The following is a 24,583-nucleotide window of genomic DNA, read 5'->3' as shown; positions in this document are numbered from 1 at the left end:
GCCGTGGGTCCAAAGGAAAAAAATGTCATCGATGTATCTGGTGTATAACGTCGGTTGAAGGTCCTGTGCGGTGAGTAGGTCCTGTTCAAACTTGTGCATGAAGATGTTGGTGTATTGGGGTGCGAATTTGGTCCCCATGGCTGTTCCGTGCGTCTGGATGAAGAACTTGTTGCCAAAGGTGAAGACTTTGTGATCCAGAATGAAGCGGATGAGTTGCAGAATTACATCTGAAGATTGGCAGTTGTTGGTGTTGAGTACTGAGGTTGTTGCAGCAATGCCGTCGTCATGGGGGATGCTGGTGTAGAGTGCCGAGACGTCCATTGTGACGAGGAATGTTCCTGGTTCAACTGGTCCATGGTTGCTGAGTTTCTGTAGGAAGTCTGTCGTGTCGCGACAGAAGCTGGGCGTACCTTGTACGATGGGTTTCAAGATGTCCTCTGTAGCCAGAGAGGTTCTCACACAGGGTCCCATTGCCTGAAACGATAGGGCGGCCTGGTGTGTTGGCCTTGTGTATTTTCGGGAAGCAGTAGAGATCTCCAATGCGGGGAGTACATGGGATGAACAATTGAATATGTTCATTAAAGATTCATGGATCAAAAATGATAACAACAAATAGGAAATAAGACTGGAAGGACCCTGTGTCACAAAGAAGTCAGAGGAGCCTTTTGGTGTAGTTAGGGCTCATGAGAAGTCCTGGGGAGCTGAGAAAGTGGCAGTCAATAATTGGTTCCATGCTGGAGACAGGTCGGACTCCGAAGCCTAGTGAGCCGTTTATAACTCGTTGCAGCTAAGAGACGAGTTTGGAGTAACCACGAGGCCATTCAGTGCCAGCTTCGTGAAGCTGGTAGTTTGCAAAAAAATTGGAGTGCCAGTAATTAAAAGATAGGGCTACAACTTTGTGAATTATGTGGAGCACTGCCTCAGAAGAGACTGAACCATCGAGAGGTGAGCAGCATTGAGTTGTAGCAGCTTCGAGGGAATCTGAGACTGGATCTCAAAAGTGAACAGTTGAAGTCCCTCATGAGGGACTTTAAGGAGATATTGTGACTCCTGTGGGTACTGACATTTGTGTCGACAGCACAGTGGTTAGCGCAGTTGCTTTGCTCCAGGGTCCCAGGTTCGATTCCTGGCTTGGGTCACTGGCTGTGCGGAGTCTGCAGGTTCTCCCCGTGCCTGCGTAGGTTTACTCCAGGTGCTCTGGTTTCCTCCCACAAGTGTGCAGGTTGGGTGGATTGGTCATGCTAAATTGCCCATAGTGTCCAAAAAGGCGCTGTGGGATTACTGGGTTACGGGGAATAGGGTGGAGGTGTGGGCTTGGGTAGGGTGCTCTTTCCAAGGGCAGGTGCAGACTCGATGGGCCGAATGGCCTCCTTCTGCACTGTAAATTCTATGACTTGTTTTGGTTGCATCTGCTACTTAATGTGTAATATGGTGTGTTTGACCGGCATTTGCGTGTTAATTTAGATTTGCCTTATTTTAATTTTGAATGTTGGAGTATAAGGTGGATGTTGTACATTGTTTTCCTGGCTTTGATGTTTCTGTGTTTCTCCTATTTTCACTTTCAGTAGCCTACCTGTCAGTCACAAAACTGGCACACGTCTTCTGTTTCCTTTTGTTGCCCATCATCATTCCTTTTGGCCCTGTCGTTCAATCTCTCCTGTCTTTCACCCTATCGCAGACCTTCCCTTTTTTGTCCTTGTCGCATCCTTTCCCTTGCTCAAAACCTATTTTCTTGTCTTTTCTCAGTTCTGATGGCTGGTCACAGAACTGAAATCTTAACTCTATGCCTCCTGCCACAGATGCTGCCTGACCTGCTGAATATTTTCTGTGTTTATTTCAAACTTGGTTTTATCTTAGTTTTCCTGGCATTTTATTAATGCTTGCTGTGCTCTGCAGCTTCTCCGTGTTATCAACCTTTGAGTATTTCCGTTGCAATCACTTTGCAGTTCTTTTGAAGATGTTTTGTTTTACCTGGCATGATAAATGTTTGAACCTAAATGTTTAAAGGTTTACTGTGCACAGCCTGTTTCTGCAAAAGACTGAAGTTGCTGCAAGATTCATCGTAAGTGGAGGTTTGATGGTAACTTGGGAGTACCTTAAAATTTGGATAATGTCATAATCCACCAGAGCAAAGCTTGTTGTTTGCACAGTTATCCAAAAACAGAGCGTTTGAACCCCGTTCTGTAATACCATGTTGCTTTTTGGTGCCCGATCATGAGCTCTTTCATTCAGTTAGATTTGCCCTCAACTGTTCTATTACTGCCAGTGTGTTTTGATGATTTTCTGTTTGCTGTGATATGAGATACTTAATACTGCTCAATTGGTATCTGCATTCTCTCAAGACCAATCTAACATACTGGCAATCTTGTCTATGGTGCACTGAACCCAAAATGCTTCAATACTGAGTTTTGAGTGTTACAACACTAAATTACTCCCACTGCTTTATTATAATCAATGAGAAACCTATAACCCATCCTTCACTGTGGTTTCTCTAGCTTGGAAGGAAAAATTGAAATTATGCTTCCAGATTTTGCTGTTCAAGTGAATAAAATTTTCTTCATGGGCAGTCCCTCGGAGTCCAGGATGATTTGCTTCCACTTGTTGGGTTCCACAGTGGCTGAATAGTCCAATCCTGGATCCACAGGTTTGGCAGGTGGTGTTTGATGAGGTAGGTGGGTGGGACGCTCTGCATTCTGCACTCTATTTCCGATGTTTACGCTGGGCCTCTGCGTGCCCCACCCTGTGACGCTTGAGGTGATTGGCACCTTCGTGGATGCTTTTCTCCATTTTGTGTGTTCAAAGGCAAGCAATTTCCCAAGTGTCGATGAGGATGTTGCATTTGTTTAGGGAGGCTTTCCGAGTGTCCTTGTAGAGTTTCCAATTCGTAATTGCTTGTCATTGCAGAGCACGGAGTAGGGCACTTGTTTTGGGAGCCTTGTCAGGCATGTGGGCATTGTGGCCTGCCCGTTGCAGCTGGTCGAGTATGACCAGTGCCTCTATACTGGGGATATTGGCCTGGGAGAGGATGCTCATGTTGGTACACCTATCCTGCCAGTGGATTTGCAGGATTGTGCAGAGGCAACATTGGTGATATATCTCCAGGGATTTGAGGTGTCTGCTGTGTATTGTCCATGTTTCTGATGCATAGAGAAGGGTGGGGGACCACGACTGCTTTGTAGACCATGAACTTGGTGCTGGATTTGAGGTCTTCTGTTCATCACGCATCTAAAGACTGCACTGGAGCATTGGAGTCGATGTCTGATCGTGCCAAGAGGAGGTGCCTGGGGTATGGAAAATGGTCTGCATTGTCCAGGGGCTCACCGTGAATCTTGATGGTCGGGGGGCATTGTGTGGCACGAGCGGGCTGGTAGAGAACCTTAGTTTTTCGGATGTTTAGTCTGAGGCTTATTCGCTCTCATGCCTCAGTGAAATGTGCCGGCGATGGTTTGTAGCTCAGCCTCTGTGCATGCACACAGGCGTCGTCTGCATACTGAAGCATGATGCCAGCAGTTGGGATGGTCTTGGTTCTGACCTAGAGGCATCAGAGTTTCTCTCTTGTCTGGGGGGTGATGGGGTGGAGTGTTGCTGCAAGGAAGACAGCGAAGAGCATTGTGTGAGGACGCAGCCCTGTTTGACCCCAGTTTGTGTGCACATCAAGGCACACAGCGGCTATAAAATCTCATACAAACATTTATAAGCTTTATAAATGCAGGACAATTTCTCACTTTTTCCGAATTGGTTCCGTTAGTGAGGGTCATGGCTTGCACGTCATTGTGAAGCAGGCAGAGAATGGTGACTATTTCTGCGGGCAGTCGAATTTGAGATGGATGTTCTACAATCCCTCACGGTTGACAGAGAAGAAGGCCTTCTACAGAGGTTGATGCTACACTTCTTCAGATCATGTCCATTGTGCCTCTTGATGGGCAGAAGCCGCTGAGACTCTGGCAGGAGGTGGTTAAGGAGGATTATCGTGACTACCTTACCTGTGGCTGAGAGAAGGGTAATCCAAGTTCAGCAGTCGGAACTCTCCTTTCTTGAAGATGGTCACAATTAATAAAATTTTATACGTTCGTTGTCAGGCTATTTTGACATACCAGTGATCAGATGGTTACCACTCTGCAATACTGAGAAATTATGAAATTGTCCTGTTTTTATAAAGCTTAAAAATGTTTGAATGCGATTTTATAGTGTGCCTTGATTTGTGGTAACTGCTTTTTGTATGGTGTTGGCAATGATTGTGGCAGATGTTGGTTCAGATTTTCCATCCTATTTATGTGCAATGATAACTGCACTGAGGCAAATGCAATATCCGCATAAATGCCTATATGGATGCAACCGTGCAGATTTTCTGTCCAGAAGGGGGGTGGTGGTGGTTACAGCTCCTTGAACACTGAGCAGCTTCACACAAGTGAAGAATCTTTGAGCATCGTAGGTGAACTCCAGCCCACTTTTATTTTTCTTCTATATTCAAAAACGCTTCTTCCCCCACTGTTACCCTGAATTGCCCTCTTATGGACTGAACTGACCTTCTGGACTGTACTGATCTTTCTACATAACTTCTCTACAGTTATAGAACTACGCACGGTATACTTCACCCACTTGTCTTTTTGTATTTTCACTATGCATCCTCGTATTATGTTTTTCATTGTGCCTCGGTACACGAGACAAAAATCGAAATCTAAATAAACGGTAATGCACTTTCTGCTTATGGCACCTAAAGTTTCTATGGAAAATGAATGGGTGCTGTGGAAATATTTGCTGTATTTCCACATTCAAAACTCCTGACTTTTGATCTTTTGGACTGCTCTAATGTGGTATAATTGATTTTGGGATCCTTTAAACAGCCTGGAAGATCAACATATCTTGGAGAAAATTTGTAAGAAGTAATTTGATCCTCAGACACTTAATGCTCACTCTGTGCTTAAGTGGGCATGATCACCACTCTTGTTTAATTCGTGAATTGACTCAAACTCGTTAGCCACTTGCCTTGTCAGTCCCTTGGAAAATGTGTCCTGCAGCAGCAGCCTCTACAGCTTTCTGATTCCCTGTTCTAAAAAGGCATTAGTTTGCTGAAACTGGAATGAGTTATAAGGCCCTTTCTGAAAATTCTATGATTTTCAGATCTACACTTCCTTTATATATCCATCATTTACTAAGCTATAACGAGCAGTCGTAGGCATAGAGTACATTCTGTAAGATCGTGGCTGATCTTTGACCGGAATTCCACCACTTTCCTGCCTTGCCTCCATATCCCTCGAGTACCCAAGAATCTTTCCATTTCCATCTTTAATGTGCTCAACGTTTGAACGTGTGCATAAATAAGCATATGGAGGAAATGCACAAAGTTAGCCAACCTAACTAAAGTTAGCGAGAGCCTAGGACCCTGGTGCTGTGGGCAGCACAGTTGCTTCACTGCTCCAGGTTCGATTCCTGGCTTGGGACACTGTCTGTGCGGAGTCTGCACAATCTCCCCCTGTCTGCGTGGGTTTCCTCCGGGTCCTCCCACCGTCCAAAGATGTGCAGGTTAGGTGGATTGGCCCTTGGTGTCCAAAAAGGTGAGGTGGGATAGGGTGGAAGCGTGGGCTTAAGTAGGGGGTGGTCTTTCCAAGATCTATGATTCTGAGTCTCTCTGAGAATTAGATAACGAGGAAGCCAAACAGTGGTGTTTGCAACCATGAACATTTTTAGTGGGGTGATGTTTTTGTGCATCTAAATATTTAATCATTGAAAGATCACCAGGACTTTGCAGTGGATTATTGAAAAATAACACTACACCATACATATTATATCAGGCAAGAATACGCAAACGGATTTAATCTGTATATTACATCTCATTCCTTTATGCAGGTCTGGTAGAACATCTTAAGCGATCTTTCCACCATAATGGTAAGGTGTCTGCCATTAAGGAAACTTTCATTTCAGTGATTCCTTGACATTGTGATGTTCTGTTTGTTGTGTCCAATATATGGTTTCTATTTAGAACCTCCAAATCTCCAAATTTATAGATTTCTTTGACACTATTTTAATGTTTCATCTTGTTCTGTTTGTGGAAATGGATAGATGCACACCAGGAAAAATAGCTGATGTCTAACTCACTAGTTACATCTTGAAATTCTTCTCCCCTTAAAACTTCTCCGCTCAAAACTGCCTGCCACAAACTCGCAGTAAGGCACTGGCAAAATCTAGTGTCAAAAATAATCCCACTTCAACCGCTGCTTAACCCTGGCACATGGCTCCCGATTGCAGTCCTTGGAATTCACCCCGGTCCTCTTGCTGTTTCCATATTCTAGGTGACCTTGCCTGAGGCAGCTATGGGTGAACTGTCCCTGCCATTACTGTTGATCACTGTGTGTGTAAGGTGGCCACTTGGCTGATGCAGCACTGCAGCTGAGATGAGGAGAACCTTTGTGTGCTTGAGAAAGAGATCCCTAATGCAACTTGATAAGTGGCTTCCCCAAGGCCAGAGTTTTCTTGCTGAGTCTGTGAAATGATCAGTCACCAAAGAAGATCCCATGTATCAAAGCCACATAGGTAATGAGCTCTGGCATGACATTTGGGGACTTGGGTGTCTGCTGAAGCTATTAAAACTGTGATTTCAGAAGTGAAGTGTTAAATTGACTTGCCTTGGGTTGGAGGGAAGGAAACTTTCGGTTGGGGTAGAGGAGGAGGAGAGTAAAATTTGGATACAACCGCTTTACAATGTGGCACCTTGATCCAACTCTGTGATTTAAGAAGAAAGGAAAAATTAGTTTATCGAAAACTCAGTCCACCCTTTTGGGCATGACTCCAGTGCAAGGGACTGCCTGTACTTTAATATTAAATTGTCCAATTAATTTTAGATTTTCAGAGTGCCTGGTATGGCTACAAAACAATGGGAGATTACTTTTATTAATAATATTTATTAGTCACAAGTAGGCCTCCATTAACACTGCAATGAAGTTACTGTGACAATCCCCTAGTCGCCATACTCCGGCACCTGTTTGGGTACGCTGGGAGAATTCAGCACGTCTCTTGGGACTTGTGGGAGGAAACTGGGGCACCCGGAGGAAACCCACGCAGACACTGGGAGAACGTGCAGACTCCGCACAGACAGTGACCCAAGCTGGAGTCGAGCCCAGGTCCTTAGCCCTGTGAAGCAATAGTGCAAACCACTGTGCTACCATGCCACCCATTCAGCTGTGTCCACAGCAGAAGGTAACATCAAGTTTGAAAAGTACAAAAAAATCAATCTATTATCAGTGATCAGTTCAATATTGAATTCAAAAAAAGTTGGGATTTAAAACCCAGCAAGTTGGTGTCCTTGGAAAGGAATTTGCTACCCTTACTTAGTCTAGTCTGTGTGATCTCGACCCAAAAGCTCAATAAATGTTGCTTTGCTCATGTCGTCCATATCTCTGGAGCTTTGTTTTAAAGCTCAAACTCACTTTTATGGCTAAAATTGGGGATCAAAGTGGAAAAATATATAGCCTACCTTCACCTCGGAGCAAGATTAACCAATCGCCAAAGAATATCTAACTGTTTTGGGATCGGGTGGCAGATTCCCAAGACTGCAGTCAACTGCCTCAAGCATTTTTCTTCTGTTTCAAGGTTGCATTGTGCAGCCTTTTGAATTTGTAGAAATGATGCCTTTGGAGCTGGCAAAAATCACCATAAGACCATGCAAGTGAAAGCATCAAACACCCTGGGTGCATATATATTTTTAATTTCTTGATAAATCAATTGTCTTTGTCATACACCGGTTTATATTAGTTTGTAATTCTGAGGGACTCTGTGCTACCTGAACCAACTGCATGCCTCACCATCAATGTCAGGACTTTCATAACAAGGCAGCACGGTAGCCTTGTGGATAGCACAATTGCTTCACAGCTCCAGGGTCCCAGGTTCGATTCCAGCTTGGGTCACTGTCTGTGCGGAGTCTGCACGTCCTCCCCGTGTCTGCGTGGGTTTCCTCCGGGTGCTCCGGTTTCCTCCCACAGTCCAAAGATGTGCAGGTTAGGTGGATTGGCCATGATAAATTGCCCATAGTGTCCAAAATTGCCCTTAGTATTGGGTGGGGTTATGGGGATAGGGTAGAGGTGTGGACCTCGGATAGGGTGCTCTTATCCAAGAGCCGGTGCAGACTCGATGGGCCGAATGGCCTCCTTCTGCACTGTAAATTCTATGAAATCTATAAGGAGAGCGCTGCACCTGCTTCCTGAGACTGTGATCCACCTAACGATTATCTTACACTCTGGGGAGTGCAGCTGTTAGCAGAGATGCAGTTTTCCCTCTGTTGGCTGGCCTTTGTAGTGTAAAATGAGTCACCGTACAAATTTGCTGTTTTGAGATGGCCGGTTCTAGTAAGAGAGCACATTGACTTTGTTTTACGTTGTAGAGCCACACGACGTTCATGCAGAAACTGCTCCTGAATCAGAGGGGAAGAATTCACTACAATTTTTAGAAATTGGTCATGTTAAAGCATCTTTTCAAGTCTGGTTCTAAGACTGTTCACCCATCGGGCAGGGTATAGTAACTAGACTGTGCTGTTGTCACCCAATTGTGTGAAGTTACACATGACCATACAGGTGTTTTCCATAACATGAAGGCAATTGGCACACCTGTTTGCAAAGTAACTTTTTGAAATGGTCATCACCCAATCTACATTATGAAGCAGCTTGTGTGCATCACGGTAATTGTAAATATCTGCCTGCAGTCAAGTTATTTTATTCTATCTTTTGATATAAGTGCTCATCTGATTGTGAGCATAGTTATGTCCTAAAGAGTTTCAGATTTCATGAGTATTTGAAAGAATGGCTAATTATTTTTGTGCTGGTGGATTCGGCTGCACAATTTGAGGTATGTTTGACAAGTTTCAAGATGCTCATTTGTATCTCATCAGAGGGTTGAGTGCAAACATCCTTTTTTAATTTTAGTAAAAGCTTTTCCCCACAGGGTAATGGTATTGTCGCTGGATGAGCAATCCAGAGACCCACGGTAATGCTCTGGGTTCGGATCTCGCCCATGGCAGGTGGTGAAATTTGAATTCAATAAAAATCTGGAATTAAAGTTCAATGATGACCATGAAACCATTGTCGTAAAAACCCCACCTGGTTTGCTAATAACCTTTCATTCTTACCTGGTCCCGCCCGCATGTGAATCCAAATCCATGGCAAAGTGGTTGACTCTTAAATGCCCTCTGGGATGGGAAATAAATTCTGGCCTGGCCACTGACACCCACATAATATGAACAGTTTTTTTAAAATGCTGCAGGCAAAGACTTGTATTAATTTATTATTTCTCTCAAACATTTACAAAAAACTCCATTGTAAACGTAGTGCTTTGGGAATGTATTCCTATATATTTAAGCAATTGTGGCCATAAAGATCGAACTGTAAATGGGTAGTTACCCTTTCGGGAAGGTGAATATACCAGAATGGAGGGGCTTTTCACAGTAACTTCATTTGAAGCCTACTTGTGACAAATAAGCGATTTTCATTTCATGAACGAGAGGCTGCTGTTCCTTGAAATAGCACCATAGTATGCCAAAAGGCCATCATAAACTATTCTGTCTAAGCATTTCATCTGAAAGATAGCATCTCTGACGGTGCTGGCTTTTCAGTGTGCTGTACTGAAATGTTATTTTAGATTATCGAAAGGCATCTGGAATGAGGCTGGAATTATTGACTTCAAATCTGAGAAGCCAAAAGTGTTATTGGAGTTGTAATGAACAGAATTTGGTCTTTTGTTCCTCGGGATAAGGGCCATTCCGATTTTTGAATGAGTCGGCAAAGCTGGTTACCACTATCTGTGAAGAGGCAAATCAAAAAGGTGATAAAAGTCTAAAGCATAAAATCACTGCAGCTGTTTGGTAATCCTTTTTTTTTATTTAAAAAATAAATAAATATGTCATTCAAAGTTTTTCAATAATTTTTACAAAACATTCCAAAAAGGAAAGAATATACAAAATAAAAATGGCAATATGCCAATAAACAAAGCAACTTAATCCTCTAACCCATAAACAATTTAACAAATTAAGAACAAAATGGGGCAAACGCCCCTTACATAAACCAAAAAAGACCCCCCCCCCCCCCCCCCAGGTCGCTGCTGCTATTGACCTCCACCTAACGTTCTGCGAGAAAGTCAAGGAACGGTTGCCACCGCCTGGAGAGCCCCTGCACAGACCCTCGCAAGGCAAACGTTATCTTCACCAACCTGAGAAACCCGGTAATCCTTTTTTATAACAGCTGTTTGACCCTGGTAGGTTTGGGCAGATATTGGAACAGCATTTTCCACTGCTGACAATTTGAGCCTCTTGCTCAGAAGCTCAGCAAGTGAGCCGCTGCAAAAGAAATTATGGAGTTTCAATCAGTGTTTTAGTGGATCTCATATGGGTGAATGACAGGGTTACTAATATTGGACTTTATCACCTGGGTTAGGAAGTTACATTCCCCAATCGGGATCCAGTCACCCCGCTAATTTAAGTGACAAAATGTTCCATAGGTAAGCATGTGTATGCGAACATTACCATCAATTCCGAGTTCGGGGTGTATGAAAGCATGCTTCTCAAATTGGCCATTATTTCTGAATCAAGTGACTAGTCATTTCTCATACTTTGCATCAACAAGGATTTACATTTCCCCCACCCATCGCAGGTACGTCATCACCTGAAAATAATGATATTCTAATTCTGGTTTCAGTTGTCATCCGTTTCTGTTGGGGTGTTGTAATATTAATCGCTTATTGTCACAAGTAGACTTCAATGAAGTTACTGTGAAAAACCCCTGGTCGCCACATTCCGGCACCTGTTCGGGGAGGCCGGCCGGTTGTGTCAGCAGATATGCTGCAGAGGAAACAAGAGACTGCGGTTAGAAATGGTTCCTTTCTCATCACAGAAGTTGAATTTCCAGCTGGAGTTGAGATGGACAGGATCTTTCCTGCCATATTTTTCACTTGGCAGTCACAGAAGGGGTGTGGAGGGGTGTGCTGGATGAGATTGCACTCTGTCAAGCATGCAAGGGTTTGAATGAATTTCATTACTTGAATACCTATTGCAAAGCCTGCCTGTTTCTGTTGTAAGTAGTGCTTAACAAATTCAGGTGGCATGGAAGTCATAATGCTCGGGCACTCTTGCACCGTGGATCGATGAAAAATGCGATATTAAGTGTGGACCTTTGCGCAAAAACATTTACCTCTCGTGTATCACACTACAGAATAAAGCGTCAAATATTTGTACTGAATCTGCCTGCAAAATGGAATTACAGTATTGGAGAGAATTTGAAATGTGGGGTGGTATAGAAATATGAGATGTCTTATCCTGGAGAATAATCGGATAGGCTGACTGACCTCTTTCCTAATTCCTGTTTGGTCAACACTGGGATACAAGCATCAATATTATTATTGACAAATATGGGACTTTAGTGTGTGACCTGGCACCATGAAATGTCACTCCCAATGATCTGAAATACTTTTGGCCATTGGTAACAAAGCTCTCTCGATTGTTGTTCACAATGGGCCAACTGGATGGTTTCCCCCCCCTCTCCCTTATGTGCTTGCTGTAACTATTCTGTGTTGCCTTCAGTGTAGGTCTCCTTTTTTGTTTTTCTTCCCCTAATGTTGATCTTTGCCAAAGCATCGGTCACCTGAAAGTTACCAAATGGTTGCTCATGCATGAGGCTAGAGTGTCAGCAGACTGGATGACCAATGACAAGGGTAGCGATGATCGTCTTGTGATCAGTCTCTGTCTAATCAACATTGACTGCAAGGAATCATTGGCCAGTGGTCCTGACTGGTTTGTTTTCTTTTTTCCATAACTCTTAACCAGAGTATCCCTGCCCAGCTAGCTGAGAGCAAGTAACTCAACACAGCCACAGAATTTAATCTTGTATCTTCCTCCTACACACAGCCCCAAATCACGCTTGCTTTAAGCACTGAACTGTTGCTATGCCTAACTGAATATTGTTGACAAACTAGTGGATGTTTACGGCTAATCTCTCCGTGACTACTCTGAATATAAACTTTTTTTTTTCATTCAGAAGGAGGCACATTTCAAGGGGTGCCTAAAGGAACCACCGTACTCAATGACCTTCCAGCGAGATGTCAGATCGTTTGGGGCAAACTGCAAAGGGAAAGGATGGAAAAACCAAGTACTCGTCGCTCAACCTGTTTGATACTTACAAAGGAAAGTCCTTAGAAACCCAGAAGCCCACAGGTAACCCAAGAGGGAGAAGGCTGTGTGATTCTTAATGAAACCTGCACGGAATTGTTCGTGACCATCTTTGTGTTCGTGACCATCTTTGTGTTCATGTTTACTTCTGGCACAGACTGCGATCAAATCATCCAACTGGTTAATGCAGTGTTGTCACTAGATTTATTTCAAGTATTGATGTTGTACTCAGTGTGAGGAAAAATAGGAATTTAAACCACTACATTCCTGAAGCTGCTGCCCTTGAAGTGTCTTGCAGCAGAACAACCACACCCAGTGTCCTCGCGCTGTCCAGCAGAGATCACTTGGCTAACTTTTTTCCCTCCCCAGCTCCGAGTCGATTGTGACTTGGATGCTACCGTAACAACCGTTGAATGTTGCACTTGGCACCTTTAACATCGTAAAATTCCCAAGAGGCTTCACTGGGTCAGGAAGTTAAGATTGCCCAAATCGGGATCCAGTCGTACCTGTTGATTGCAGGACGTATACAAGAAGTAAGTTAATTGAAGTGGACTGTTGCTTAACTAAATTTGACTTTGAGCTGAGGGGGAAAGGGGCGGAGATTCCAAAGCATGGGTCGTAGAGCGCTGAAGGTATCCATGACATGAGCTAATTTGATCCATAGTAGAAATCAAGTTTGAACCTTTTTTGTGTTCTGCATACCACATTCTGTCTTGCTCATCTGTGGATCCACATTGATGTCCAGCATTGTGATTCCTCATCATTAACCAGGTCCTCTCCATTCTTTGCAGACATATTCTGTGCTTTTTTTTTTCTTTTTAAATTTTAGAGTACCCAATTAATTTTTTCCAATTAAGGGACAATTTAGTGTGGCCAATCCATCTAGCCTGCACATCTTTGGGTTGTGGGGGCGAAACCCACGCAAACACGGGGAGAATGTGCAAACTCCACACGGACAGTGACCCAGAGCCGGGATCGAACCTGGGACCTCGGTGCCGTGAGGCAGCAGTGCTAACCCACTGCGCCACCGTGGTGCCCTATGTTCTGTGCTTTGAGACCAGGGGCGTCATTCTCCGCCGGCGGGAGTCTCCGTTTTGCCGGCGCCCGGGGGTTTCCCGACGTCGTGGGGCTGCCCCACAATGGGAAACCCCATTGACCGGCCGGTGTTACGGAGACTCCCGCCGGCCGGTCGGCGCAGAAATGTGGCGGGGCGGGTAGGAGAATTTCGCCCCAGTTGTATATTGTGAGGTGCTGCTAGTTGTAAGGAGCTATAGATTAAGATGGTTGGAGTGGATCCCATGGTGAGAAATGGAGGGGGACAGAGTAGCATTTTAGCTCTGTGCAAATGTGGGTGTTGAACTTCTCATCGTTCATCCCTGTAAATTGTCAGAACATTTAGTGCAAAATCTATAATTTAGTTGCACTTCAATTATGGGTTGTGACTGAGCGGTGTAATGCAAAGTTGAAGTTCTGGTAAGAATAAGTCATGGTAAATCCATAGTTTCACAGGAGAATGTGTATTGGCACATTTCAAAATATTTTTTTTCCTTAGCATGCAGATAAAAATGCACTAGATAAGCCGAGTGAGACTCCACACTCAAGAAAATTAACCAGAGTTCATATCGCAAATGTCTTATCAAAACCAAATCGTCCCGTGAATGGTGCGTCATGAGGTGAAGTTGCAATTGAATGTATTTCCAGGTTTTCAGCCTCTGCTGCTGTTGATCCTTATTATTACACCCCCCTCTCCCTCCATTAAATTAACTTCCTTGATCTATCACCGCATTGACTCTGGCATATGCTTCTACTTTGTTTATGTGCTATCACACCTTGCCCTAATAACCATGTTAAGCAGGGATTGTGATTAGTGGTAGAGCATGTGGGTGAGCAGAGCCCTGTCCTCACCTGACATCAACGTATGAGGCTCCAACAGAGGGTACTGAATCGACATCAGGAACTGGAGCCTTGCCTGAGCCTTTTATTTACCCTCGCCGCCTCCCTAACTTTCAGAAACCAGGACATTGCAGCCAATTGTGGCACTGCAGCAGTTACCTTTGCTGAGAGCAAGGATTGATGCTGTAGTTGGCCTGGTTCTTGTTGGGCTCGATCTCTATTGTGCAGTGGGTACGTTGTTAGTACTGATCAAGCCATTATATTTTATATGCCTAACTGTAATTCTAGTACAGTTCTAGGCTTAATGACATTACCCCTACATTTTGCACGTATTTTTCCCCCTTCAATTTGATGTTGTCTTCCTCGCCAACCAGTTGGAATCCATTTTCCTATGTGACAATAACATTTGACTGCAGTTCAACAACAACAACTTAATTGACTGTGAAGCCCTATTGGGAATGTGCTGATATGAAAGATGCAATATAATTACAAGTTTCTTAAGTAGTGAACTCTGAGCTTTTTCACTTTTCCATGTACCATGGGACTGCATGCTGTAAAAAGTATCTGTGGGGTCCAGTTTATTTCATTTCAAATATTTTTTCTTTGTCTCCTTTCTGCAAGGTGTCCTTTACTGATGATGGGTAACTCCCATTTATAAAAAAAAAAAGAAATATGAGCTCAGAAACTAATGCAATTATTATCCTGGTTAGTCTAAAATCCGTTGTGGGGAAGTTATAGGAGTCTTATTAGTGACAAAGTAGCTGAATGCTTGATGAAATTTGAGCTGTTTCAAGAGAGCCAACATATGTTTGTAAAGGATAGGTCATGTACTGATATAATGAACCTGATTAATTTTTTGAGGAAGTAATTTGAGTCTACAGCATTGCAAGTCTGTCGTTAGAATTTATATGGACCTCCAGAAAGCATTTAGTAGAGTTCTACACAAGAGACTGTTAGCTAAAATTACCTGAATGGAATTCAAATCCGTTGACCACTATATGCAAAAATAATTGGATTAAGCCCCTGTGTGGAGCGATCTGCCTGGGCTATGCAGAACAATACTTTTCACTGTACCTCATTATACGTGACAATAAATCTAATCTAGACTTGGCACACCTATATGTTGTAGCGAACGTTACAGTTCAGAGTTTCTCCATGGGCACAGCGGCTCCAGCCTAGCTGGTTACATTATGTGAAGACACTGAATATGTACAACTTGTCATAGGTCGTTGGGCCAAACTTTGTGATGGCATATTGAGCTACTAAGTCTGTAGATACCAGTTATAAATCTGGAGCAAAGGCGTGGCAAGAAAATTGCAAAGTTAGTTCTTTTGGTGGAGAATAGCAATGCAGAAGTCTTGGGAGAGGGTTGGCTGTGGGGACGGGGGAAATATAAATTAACCTTTTTTAAAAGTAGAAATAGTCATGCAAGCTTTACTGGTAATTGCATTGCCTTGTATGGTATTGAGTCGAGCAGATCAATAGACTGATCTCCAGCCTGTGTAGTGCTGATCTTAGCTAATGCTGGAAATGCTTTTATATAACTGGTTTATGGATTTCCACTTGGTGGGGTCAAACATCAGAATGTTTCTTATTAAATCTACAGTGGGTGTATACTAATTTGGGGTGGTTGTGAGCTGGGAACCTAAACCAGCTCTTAGGATGATTGCAATGCAGGAAGAGACCATTTGGCCTGTTTTGCCTGTGCCAGTCCTCTGCAAGAGCACCTCTGCTTGCCTACTCGCCACTTTTTTTCTGCCATAGCCCTGCAAACACTTTTTCCCTTCAAGTGCTTGTTAATTTCCTTAATATACCTCAGGCAGTGCATTCCTTTCCATAGTTGGTACCAATGGTTCTTGAAACAAGATTCCTTTTACTCCCTAATTGAGTAAATGCTGGAAAGTGGGGTATTTTTTGTACTTGAGCATGAAACAGTCTCTGATTTGCTGACAATGCAATCAATCATTTCCAACAACGAACAACATCACTTATTGCACTAAGATGGGCTTCTTCTATTTTCTAAGTATAGTTTTTACCAGTGAGTAACGCATTAAAGACTGACCAAAACTCATTCCATGTTGGGTCACTTGTATCCAGAATACAGATACCTATCAGCCACTCAGCTGTGAGCTGAACTGCAACCCAGAGCTGGTGATGATGGGTAACTCCCATTTAATAAAAAAAAAAAAAAAAATGGTGCCCTAACTTGTATAAATTAGCGATCAGGCTTCTCTTTTTGGAATAGGTGGCCCACGATGCTTTTGGGCACTTCCACGCATGGATGCTAGACAGCTAGGAGGACAGGGGTCGGATTGCGGGGGGGTAAGGGCTGGGGAATAAAACAAAATATTTTCAAATTGGGCCATTACCAGAAGATAATTTATTTCGGTCACAATCATTTTCCTGGTGACCTGCCATAAAATTGAACAGTTTCTGGTTGAAACTATTTTGCAATATATGTCTGGTCTTCATTGGGGACACCCTTATTCTATTCTCTATCTCTTGCACATATCTGCGTAGTTCCTGAATTGTTAATGGTGGTGTTAATTTGTAGCCCTTGAGTAATTCATTTTACCCAGTTGGTGCTTGTATTTTATGGCAGAAAATAGCAAGTGTCTGGGACTGTGTCCAGGTCTATAATGCACTCCGCCATCTGTTTTAAAGTTCACACTAGATCTAGTTTTAAATTTGTTTATAAGCCAGATCCTCTCCTTACTCATTTTATGAATATCCTACTTTGAGATGGGCTGTATTGAAATATAGACTTTCCACTGCTCCCTCATTAACTTGTCCACAGCAAGCTCCTGCAAACAGCAATGTGATAATCAGATCTGTTTTGTATGGTGATACGGTTAGCACTGCTGCCTCCCAGCGCCAGGGGCCTGGGTTCGATTTCGACCCCGGTGACTGTCTGTGTGGAGTTTGCACTGGGTGCTCTGGTTTCCTCCTGCAGTCCAAAGATGTGCAGGTTCGGTGGATTGGCTATGTTAAATTGCCCCCAGGTGGCATTACTGGGATAGTGTGAGGAATTGGACCTGGGTACGGTGCTCTTTCGGTGGGTCGGTGCAGACTCGATGGGCCGACTGTAGGGATTCTGCACTCTGGGAGAAATTCCTCTACTTTTCTTAAAAGTAATGCCATGGGAAGAACTTTTACACCTGACTGACCTCTTTTGGGATGAGACATTAGACTGTGCTTCCTCTGTACTGCCCTAGAATGTTGACCGTGGGTTTTTTGCACTCCCTGGTGTGGAACTTGAACCCAGAACCTTGGTTTCAAGTGAGTGTGACCAACTGCACCAAGACTGAGACAATCCTAAATGGTTGGAAATGTTCATTTCCCACCGCCTGTTGCAGTTATCCTTCGTTTCCATTTCAGTCTAAGTGTGTGCTGACACAATTGCAACTTCACTTCAAAGTAAGTGATTGCCTGTGAAGTAGCTTAGAGGATGAAAGTCACGATAGAAGTACCTCCAATGAAATCTTCCTTTTAACCTGATATATGTGCGGGTGGATTGAGGTTGGAAGTATGCACTAATGTGAATGGGCAGTCAAATCAGCTGGGTTACGAGTTTCCTGTGTTGCTCGTGACTGCAACCAGTTCAAAATCAAAATCGTTGCCAAGATGTGCTTTGATTTTTGTCCAACTTGGCTTGCTTATGTTTCAACTAATAGGTTCTCCAAATGTGTGCTTCTAATATTTTAGTTATTGTCCAGTCTGATCGTTTGTCATTCTCCTCGAATGCTGCTTTCAGTGCACGTTCACTTTAAGCTGGGTATGTAATTCCTCTGGAAAATAAAACCAATCTGAGTGCAAAATGATGTTTTGGGGGTAGGTAAATTCCTTCACCGTCATCCTAAGACATTTGAAGCATTTCTTTTATCTGTTTAGTTGCCCTCAGCTCTCAAAAGATCATAGGTTTTGCATGTGTCTTGAGCTTCCACGTGTGGCAGATAAATCTGTGGTTCCTATTTCTATTCTTTAAAAACTGTATGGGGGTTGTTGCATTTGGATTGAAAGGGGGAGAAATTCCACAGGTGGTTGCTTTTCAAGTAGCCAGCTAACTCCGAGCTCTGAGAGTACCTAACTCAACCCCTGGATTAAAACTGAGCCATTCCCATTCCCTGGGTCTCCGTACCAAACTAGGCAGTGCGGATGCCACTGAGACTGGAGTATTTTTTAAATCAACAAGGAAGATAAAAGATTTTGGGTTGTTTGCAATTCCCATTTTAAAAGGAATGCCATCGATCAGCGTAGAATTTTTAATCTTTGAACGTACTTGCCATAACCAATTAAGTAAAGTTAGAGCCCATTTGGCTAGGCTGCAGCTTGTGTTTTAGTGGTTGAAGCTGGAACATGTTCATGTAGATTAGTATTCTGTGTGGGCCTGAACCTTTGGTCGTTTGTTTCATTTTCCCAGAGTGATTGTATATCTTCACACTCTATTTCCACTATAATAATTCCTCTCCAAGACAGCTGTTATGAGGTTGCTTATATTTTGTGTCTTTTTTTTCTTCCCTATTTGCCAGTCACCGCACGTCATGGATTGCAGAGTCTCGGTAAAGTTGCCGCAGCTCGGCGCATGCCACCCCCTGCAAACCTGCCAAGTTTAAAAGCGGAAAATAAAGGCAATGACCCCAATATTTCTTTAGTACCAAAAGACGGAACAGGATGGGCAAGCAAGCAAGAATCACAAGACCAAAAGAGGTAAGACCATAAGACAAAGGAGCAGAATTAGGCCACTCGGCCCATCGGATCTGCTCCTCCATTCAATCATAGCTGATATTTTTCTCATCCCCATTCTCCTGCCTTCTCCCCATAACCCCTGATCCCCTTATTAATCAAGAACCTATCTATCTCTGTCTCAAACATATTCAGTGAATTGGCCTCCACAGCCTTCTGCAGCAGAGAGTTCCACAGATTCGCCACCATCTGGCTGAAAAAATTCCTCCTCATCTCTGTTTGAAAGGATCATCCCATTAGTCTGAGATTGTGCCCTCTGGTTCTAGTTTTTCCAACACGTGGAAACATCCTCTCCACGTCCACTCTATCCAGACCTCGCATTATCCTATAAGTTTCAATAAGATTCCCCCTCCCAATCCTTCTAAACTCCAACGAGTACAGACCCAGAGTCCTCAACCGTTTCTCATACAACAAGCTTTTCATTCCTTGTGAATCTCCTCTGGACCCTTTCTAAGGCCAACACATCCTTCCTTGGATATGGGGGCCCAAAACTGCTCAGTACTCCAAATGGGGTCTGACCAGAGCCTTATACAGCCTCCGAAGTACATCCCTGCTCTTGTATTCTAGCCCTCTCGACATGAATGCTAACATTGCATTTGTCTTTCTAACTGCTGATTGAACCTGCACGTTAACCTTAACAGAATCCTGAATAAGGACTCCCAAGTCCCTTTGGGCTTCTGGTTTCCTAAGCATTTCTCCATTTAGAAAATAGTCTATGCCTCCATTCCTCCTTCCAAAGTGCATAGCCTCACACTTTTCCAAATTGTATTCCATCTGCCACTTCTTTGCCCACTCCTACCCTGCCCAAGTCCTTCTGCAGCCCCCTCCATCCTCCATACTACCTGTCTACATATCTTTGTATCATCCGCAAACTTGGCAACAGTGTCTTCAGTTCCTTCTTCCAGATCGTGTGTATTGTGAATAGTTGTCGTCCCAGCGCCAACCCCTGAGGCACACCACTAGTCACAAGCTGCCATCCGGAAAAATACTAGTTTATCCCCACTCTGTCTTCTGCCAGTTAGCAATCCTCTATCCATGCCAGGATCTTGCCCTTAACACCATGGGCTCTTACTTATTAACAGTCTCCTATGCAGCCAAAGGCCTTCTGGAAATCTAAATAAATCGCGTCCACTGGTTCTCCATTGTCTAACTTCTTTGTTACCACCTCAGAAGAATTCTAACAGATTTGTCAGACATGACCTCTCCTTGTTAAGGAAGCCGTGCTGATTCAGTCCTATTTATCATACACTTCCAAGTTCTCCGCGATTTCATCTTTTTTTAAAGAAATGTTTTTATTTACAGATGTGCACATAGAGAAACCAAAAAATATCTCCTCTTTAATAGTGGACTCTAAAATCTTACCAATGACCGGTCAGGCTAATGGCCTATAATTTCTAGTCTTCTGCCTCCCTCCCTTCTGGCGGTGTTACATTAGCCACTTCCCAGTCCTCTGGGACCTTCCCTGCCTCCAGTGATTCCTGAAAGATCACCACCAATGTCTCCGCAATCTCCTCGGCTATCTCCTTTAGAACCTTGGCGTGTCGCCCATCCAGTCCAGGTGATTTATCCACCTTCAGACCAAAGTGCATTGACTACATGCGTTGCCCTTGAACCTCAGGAGGGCTGGAGATTGTGTTGAATTTTTGTTTCTGTGACGTTAATAATGCACTTCTGACACCATTCTGTATCGCCACAATACTGGTACTTTCTCTAAATCTTCAAATTATATACCATCAACTATCACCTTTTTGTGCAAAGTGATCAAACATGAGATATTCCAGGAACAGGGAAAGAAGCTATCCAATTGATCAAGCCTACTCTCAGTTTCATCATGTCTCTCATTTCCTCCTCTCTGCATAACGTTATCTAATTGTCTGTAATGTACTGTTTGTTTCTGTGGCCCCTCGGTTTAATTTCTCCTCTCTCAGTGGTTAGTTTTGGGGAATCTGTTTGTTGTCACATCTGCTCCTGGCGTAACTTTTTATTTGGGTTGGGTAATACGTGACCTCTTCAATATCGCAAACAATTTACTTGCATTGATTCTCTTCATAATCTTAAACTTCAGTTGCATGTACTCTCAAGTCCAGATATTTCGAATCTTATACCTGTTTCATCTTCATCTTTCCCTCAACCCATTTATTTTCATGGGTCTTGGTCCCTTGTCTTTTTTTTTTTTGCTCCTGTTTCTAATTAGGCCTGAATTATTGTTCATTGGATGAGCTCAGCAGGGCTTCATTGTCTTCCCTTGTCCATAAATAAGAATTTGCTTGCTCCTTAGAAATTTCTCTGTGCTATTGTGACCATTTTCTTTAAATGTTCCAGTGATATTTTCCTATGCACTGTTTTAGCAGCCAGTAATCCATCTATTTTCAAAAGATCATTACAATGGCAAAACCTATTTCATTTCAAATTAACACTTCAAGAAATTACTGCCCCTTAATACCTCTCAGTACCTTTCTAGTCACTTGTAGTTAATTCCCAAGTTTTTTAAAAATATAAATTTAGAGTACCCAATTCATTTTTCCAATTAAGGGGCAATTTAGCGTGGCCAATCTACTTAGCCTGCACATCTTTGGGTTGTGGGGGCGAAACCCACACAGACATGGGGAGAATGTGCAAACTCCACATGGACAGTGACCCAGAGCCAGGATCGAACCTGGGACCTTGGCGCCGTGAGGCAGCAGGGCTAGTCCACTGCGCCACCGTGCTGCCCTAAGGGGCAATTTAGTGTGGCCAATCCACCTATCCTGCATTTCTTTGGGTTGTGGGGGTGAAATCCACACAGACACGGGGAGAATGTGCAAACTCCACACGGATAGTGACCCTGGGTCGGGATTCGAACCCGGGTCCTCAGCACCATAGGCAACAATGCTGACCACTGTGCCACCGTGCTGCCCTGTTAATTCCCAAGTTGAACTCTTGTTGTTTTATGTTGGCAATATGCCGACAGTGGGGCACGCGACATGTTGCTAATACACTTTGCACTGAACAATATAACGGTGCAGTTTTTGAGTGTCAAATCATACAAGACCAAATTCTGCTGATCTTATAAGTTGCTAGCTAATCTTGGATGATACATAAAAGTAATAACACTGTTCACCGCTGTTCATTTCAAGAATCTGCTTTGCTACTTTTCAATTGAACTAAAATTCTATCTCAAATTAATTGAGAGCTCGGAATATGGAGGGTCATAGAATTTTACTGCAAAGAAAGAGGCCCCACAGCTCATTGTGTCTGTGCCAGCCGACAAACACGTCTGTTCTCATCCCATTTTCCAGCGCTTGGTCCAGAACCATGTATGCTGTGGTGTTTCAAGTGCTCATCTAAATACTTCCTAAATGTTTTCAGGGTTCCTGTCTCTACTACCCATTCAAGCAGCAAGTTCCAGATTCCCACCACCCTTTAGGTGTAAATGTGTTTTGTCAAATCCTTCAAACCGCTTGCCTTAAATCTATGCCTCTTGGTTATTTACCGCTCTACTAAGGGGAAAAGTTTCTTTCTATCTATGCTCCTCATTTTGTGCAACTCAATCTGATTTCCCCCCTCCACCTTCTCTGCGCGAAAGAAAACAATCCCAGCCGAGCCAACCTCTCTGTAGCTGAAGTGCTCCAGCTATGAAGAGTGCGTTCCATAAGTCTTCATGGTCAACTTCAGCCGCTATCTCCGAGCAAATTTCTGTATGTCAACATGGATTGGCAAGTATGAGTTCAGTTTCACTGCTCTAGAATTCTAATCGGGATTTGAGGATGAAATTGTTTTCACTGCTCCAGAATTCTAGTAGGGATTTGATGTGGCCGTTTGATCCTTCAGCTCTTAATTTTATTTGAGCCATGATTGGTTTTGTTCTCTAATTCGTTTGTGGTGAGTGTCTGTTGTCTTGGAAGGGGGGGGGGAGCTCATTTTTCAAATAAAATTCACGGCTGGTGTTGAATGCTGCAGTATGCTGAAACGTGGGACCCTCCTATGTACTATTGCCAATTCTATTCTCTTCGGTCTGGTACAGTAACAAATAGTGCAGTAGGAAGATTTAAAAAAAATATATATTAAAATAAAAATTGTAACTCTTTAAAATGAGGTATCGTATTTCTGTTTCAGAGGGAATTGAATTCCAACCACCCAGTTGTACCTGAATGATGCATATTTTAGATTTTCACAAGGCCTTCAATAAGGTGCCCCACAATAGACCAATGAATTGGGTAAGAGCATGTGGAGTCAGGGAGGTGGGTGGCACCCCTGCCTCTGAGCCAGAAGCTCCTGGTTCAAGTCCCAACCCAAGACTAAGGAAAGTGAATTCATAATGCACTCAAAAGGTTTGAGTATCAACCTGCAAAATCTTTCCAACACACGACAATGGCAGGTGGTAAGAGCGGGAGAGACTCCTGCTCAGCCATGCTGGATGTGGAGTTGTGCCCCTCGAGCTGTAAGCCTCTGGTGACAGGCTGGTAGCCTGCTCCCTTAGCAAGTTTTTTTTCCTGGAACAGATTAAATTCTGCCTTGTGCACTACTAGGTGTGGGAAGTGAAACGACAACAACAATATGGAGTCAGAAGACAAGTGGCAGAATGGATTGATAGTTGATGGGAGTAAATTTTGGAGTGGCTGGGAAGTGGTGTTGCTCAAGGATCTGTGCTGCTAACAATTTCCATTAACGGTTTGGATTTTAGGAAATGTTTGATTCCAAATTTGCAAATGATGCCAAGTTGGGAGGGGTAGCCAGTCATGGGGACTGCAACAAATTCCTGGAGGGTATGAATACACTTGCAAAATGGGAAAATAATTAGCAAATGAATGAGGTCGGGTGTTTTTTTTTTTTTAAATAATATTTTATTGAAAATTTTTGGTCAACCAACACAGTACATTGTGCATCCTTTACACAACATTGTGACAATACAGATAATAATGACCTTTTTAAAATTTAAACAAAAACAACAACAAATAAATAAATATTAAATAACAAAAAATAAAAACTAGCCCTAATTGGCAACTGCCTTGTCTCAGGCCACACCCCCCCCCCCATCCCTCTTCTCCCCTCCCCCCCAAGTCCTGGGCCGCTGCTGCTGCCTTCTTTGTTCTCCCCTATCTATCTTTCCGCAAGATATTCGACGAACGGTTGCCACCGCCTAGTAAACCCTTGAGCCGACCCCCTTAGGACGAACTTAATCCGCTCTAACTTTATGAACCCCGCCATATCATTTATCCAGGTCTCCACCCCCGGGGGCTTGGCTTCTTTCCACATTAGCAATATTCTGCGCCGGGCTACTAGGGACGCAAAGGCCAAAACATCGGCCTCTTTCGCCTCCTGCACTCCCGGCTCTTGTGCAACCCCAAATATAGCCAACCCCCAGCTTGGTTCGACCCGGACTCCTACTACTTTCGAAAGCACCTTTGTCACCCCCATCCAAAACCCCTGTAGTGCCGGGCATGACCAAAACATATGGGTATGATTCACTGGGCTTCTCGAGCACCTCGCACACCTATCCTCCACCCCAAAAAATTTACTGAGCCATGTTCCAGTCATATGTGCCCTGTGTAATACCTTAAACTGAATCAGGCTTAGCCTGGCGCACGAGGACGACGAGTTTACCCTGTTTAGGGCATCTGCCCACATCCCCTCCTCAATCTCCTCCCCTAGCTCTTCTTCCCATTTCCCTTTTAGTTCGTCCATCATAGTCTCCCCTTCGTCTCTCATTTCCCTATATATATCCGACACCTTACCGTCCCCCACCCATTTCTTTGAGATGACTCTGTCCTGCACCTCTTGTGTCGGGAGCTGCGGGAATTCCCTCACCTGCTGCCTCGCAAAAGC

The 24,583-nt window shown here is 43.6% G+C and overlaps 1 protein-coding gene across 8 annotated transcripts in view; it reads left to right on the top strand.

Annotated features, from left to right (window-relative positions):
- prrc2a (proline-rich coiled-coil 2A) overlaps nucleotides 1-24,583 on the top strand; it is a 221,764-nt gene that overhangs the window by 31,040 nt on the left and 166,141 nt on the right. For 7 of the 8 annotated variants that reach the window (XM_072475501.1, XM_072475504.1, XM_072475503.1 and 4 more), the window contains 2 exons: nucleotides 12,012-12,187; nucleotides 18,565-18,742. In XM_072475501.1, coding sequence (XP_072331602.1) covers nucleotides 12,073-12,187; nucleotides 18,565-18,742 — 293 coding nt within the window. In that variant the 5' untranslated portion in view covers nucleotides 12,012-12,072. The remainder of the gene's footprint in view (nucleotides 1-12,011; nucleotides 12,188-18,564; nucleotides 18,743-24,583) is intronic. The other variant, XM_072475498.1, reaches the window with a different exon arrangement.

This window comes from Scyliorhinus torazame, chromosome 14, assembly GCF_047496885.1.
Source record: "Scyliorhinus torazame isolate Kashiwa2021f chromosome 14, sScyTor2.1, whole genome shotgun sequence".
Taxonomy (NCBI): Eukaryota; Metazoa; Chordata; class Chondrichthyes; order Carcharhiniformes; family Scyliorhinidae; genus Scyliorhinus; species Scyliorhinus torazame.
This window is presented reverse-complemented; position numbering and strand designations above follow the sequence as displayed.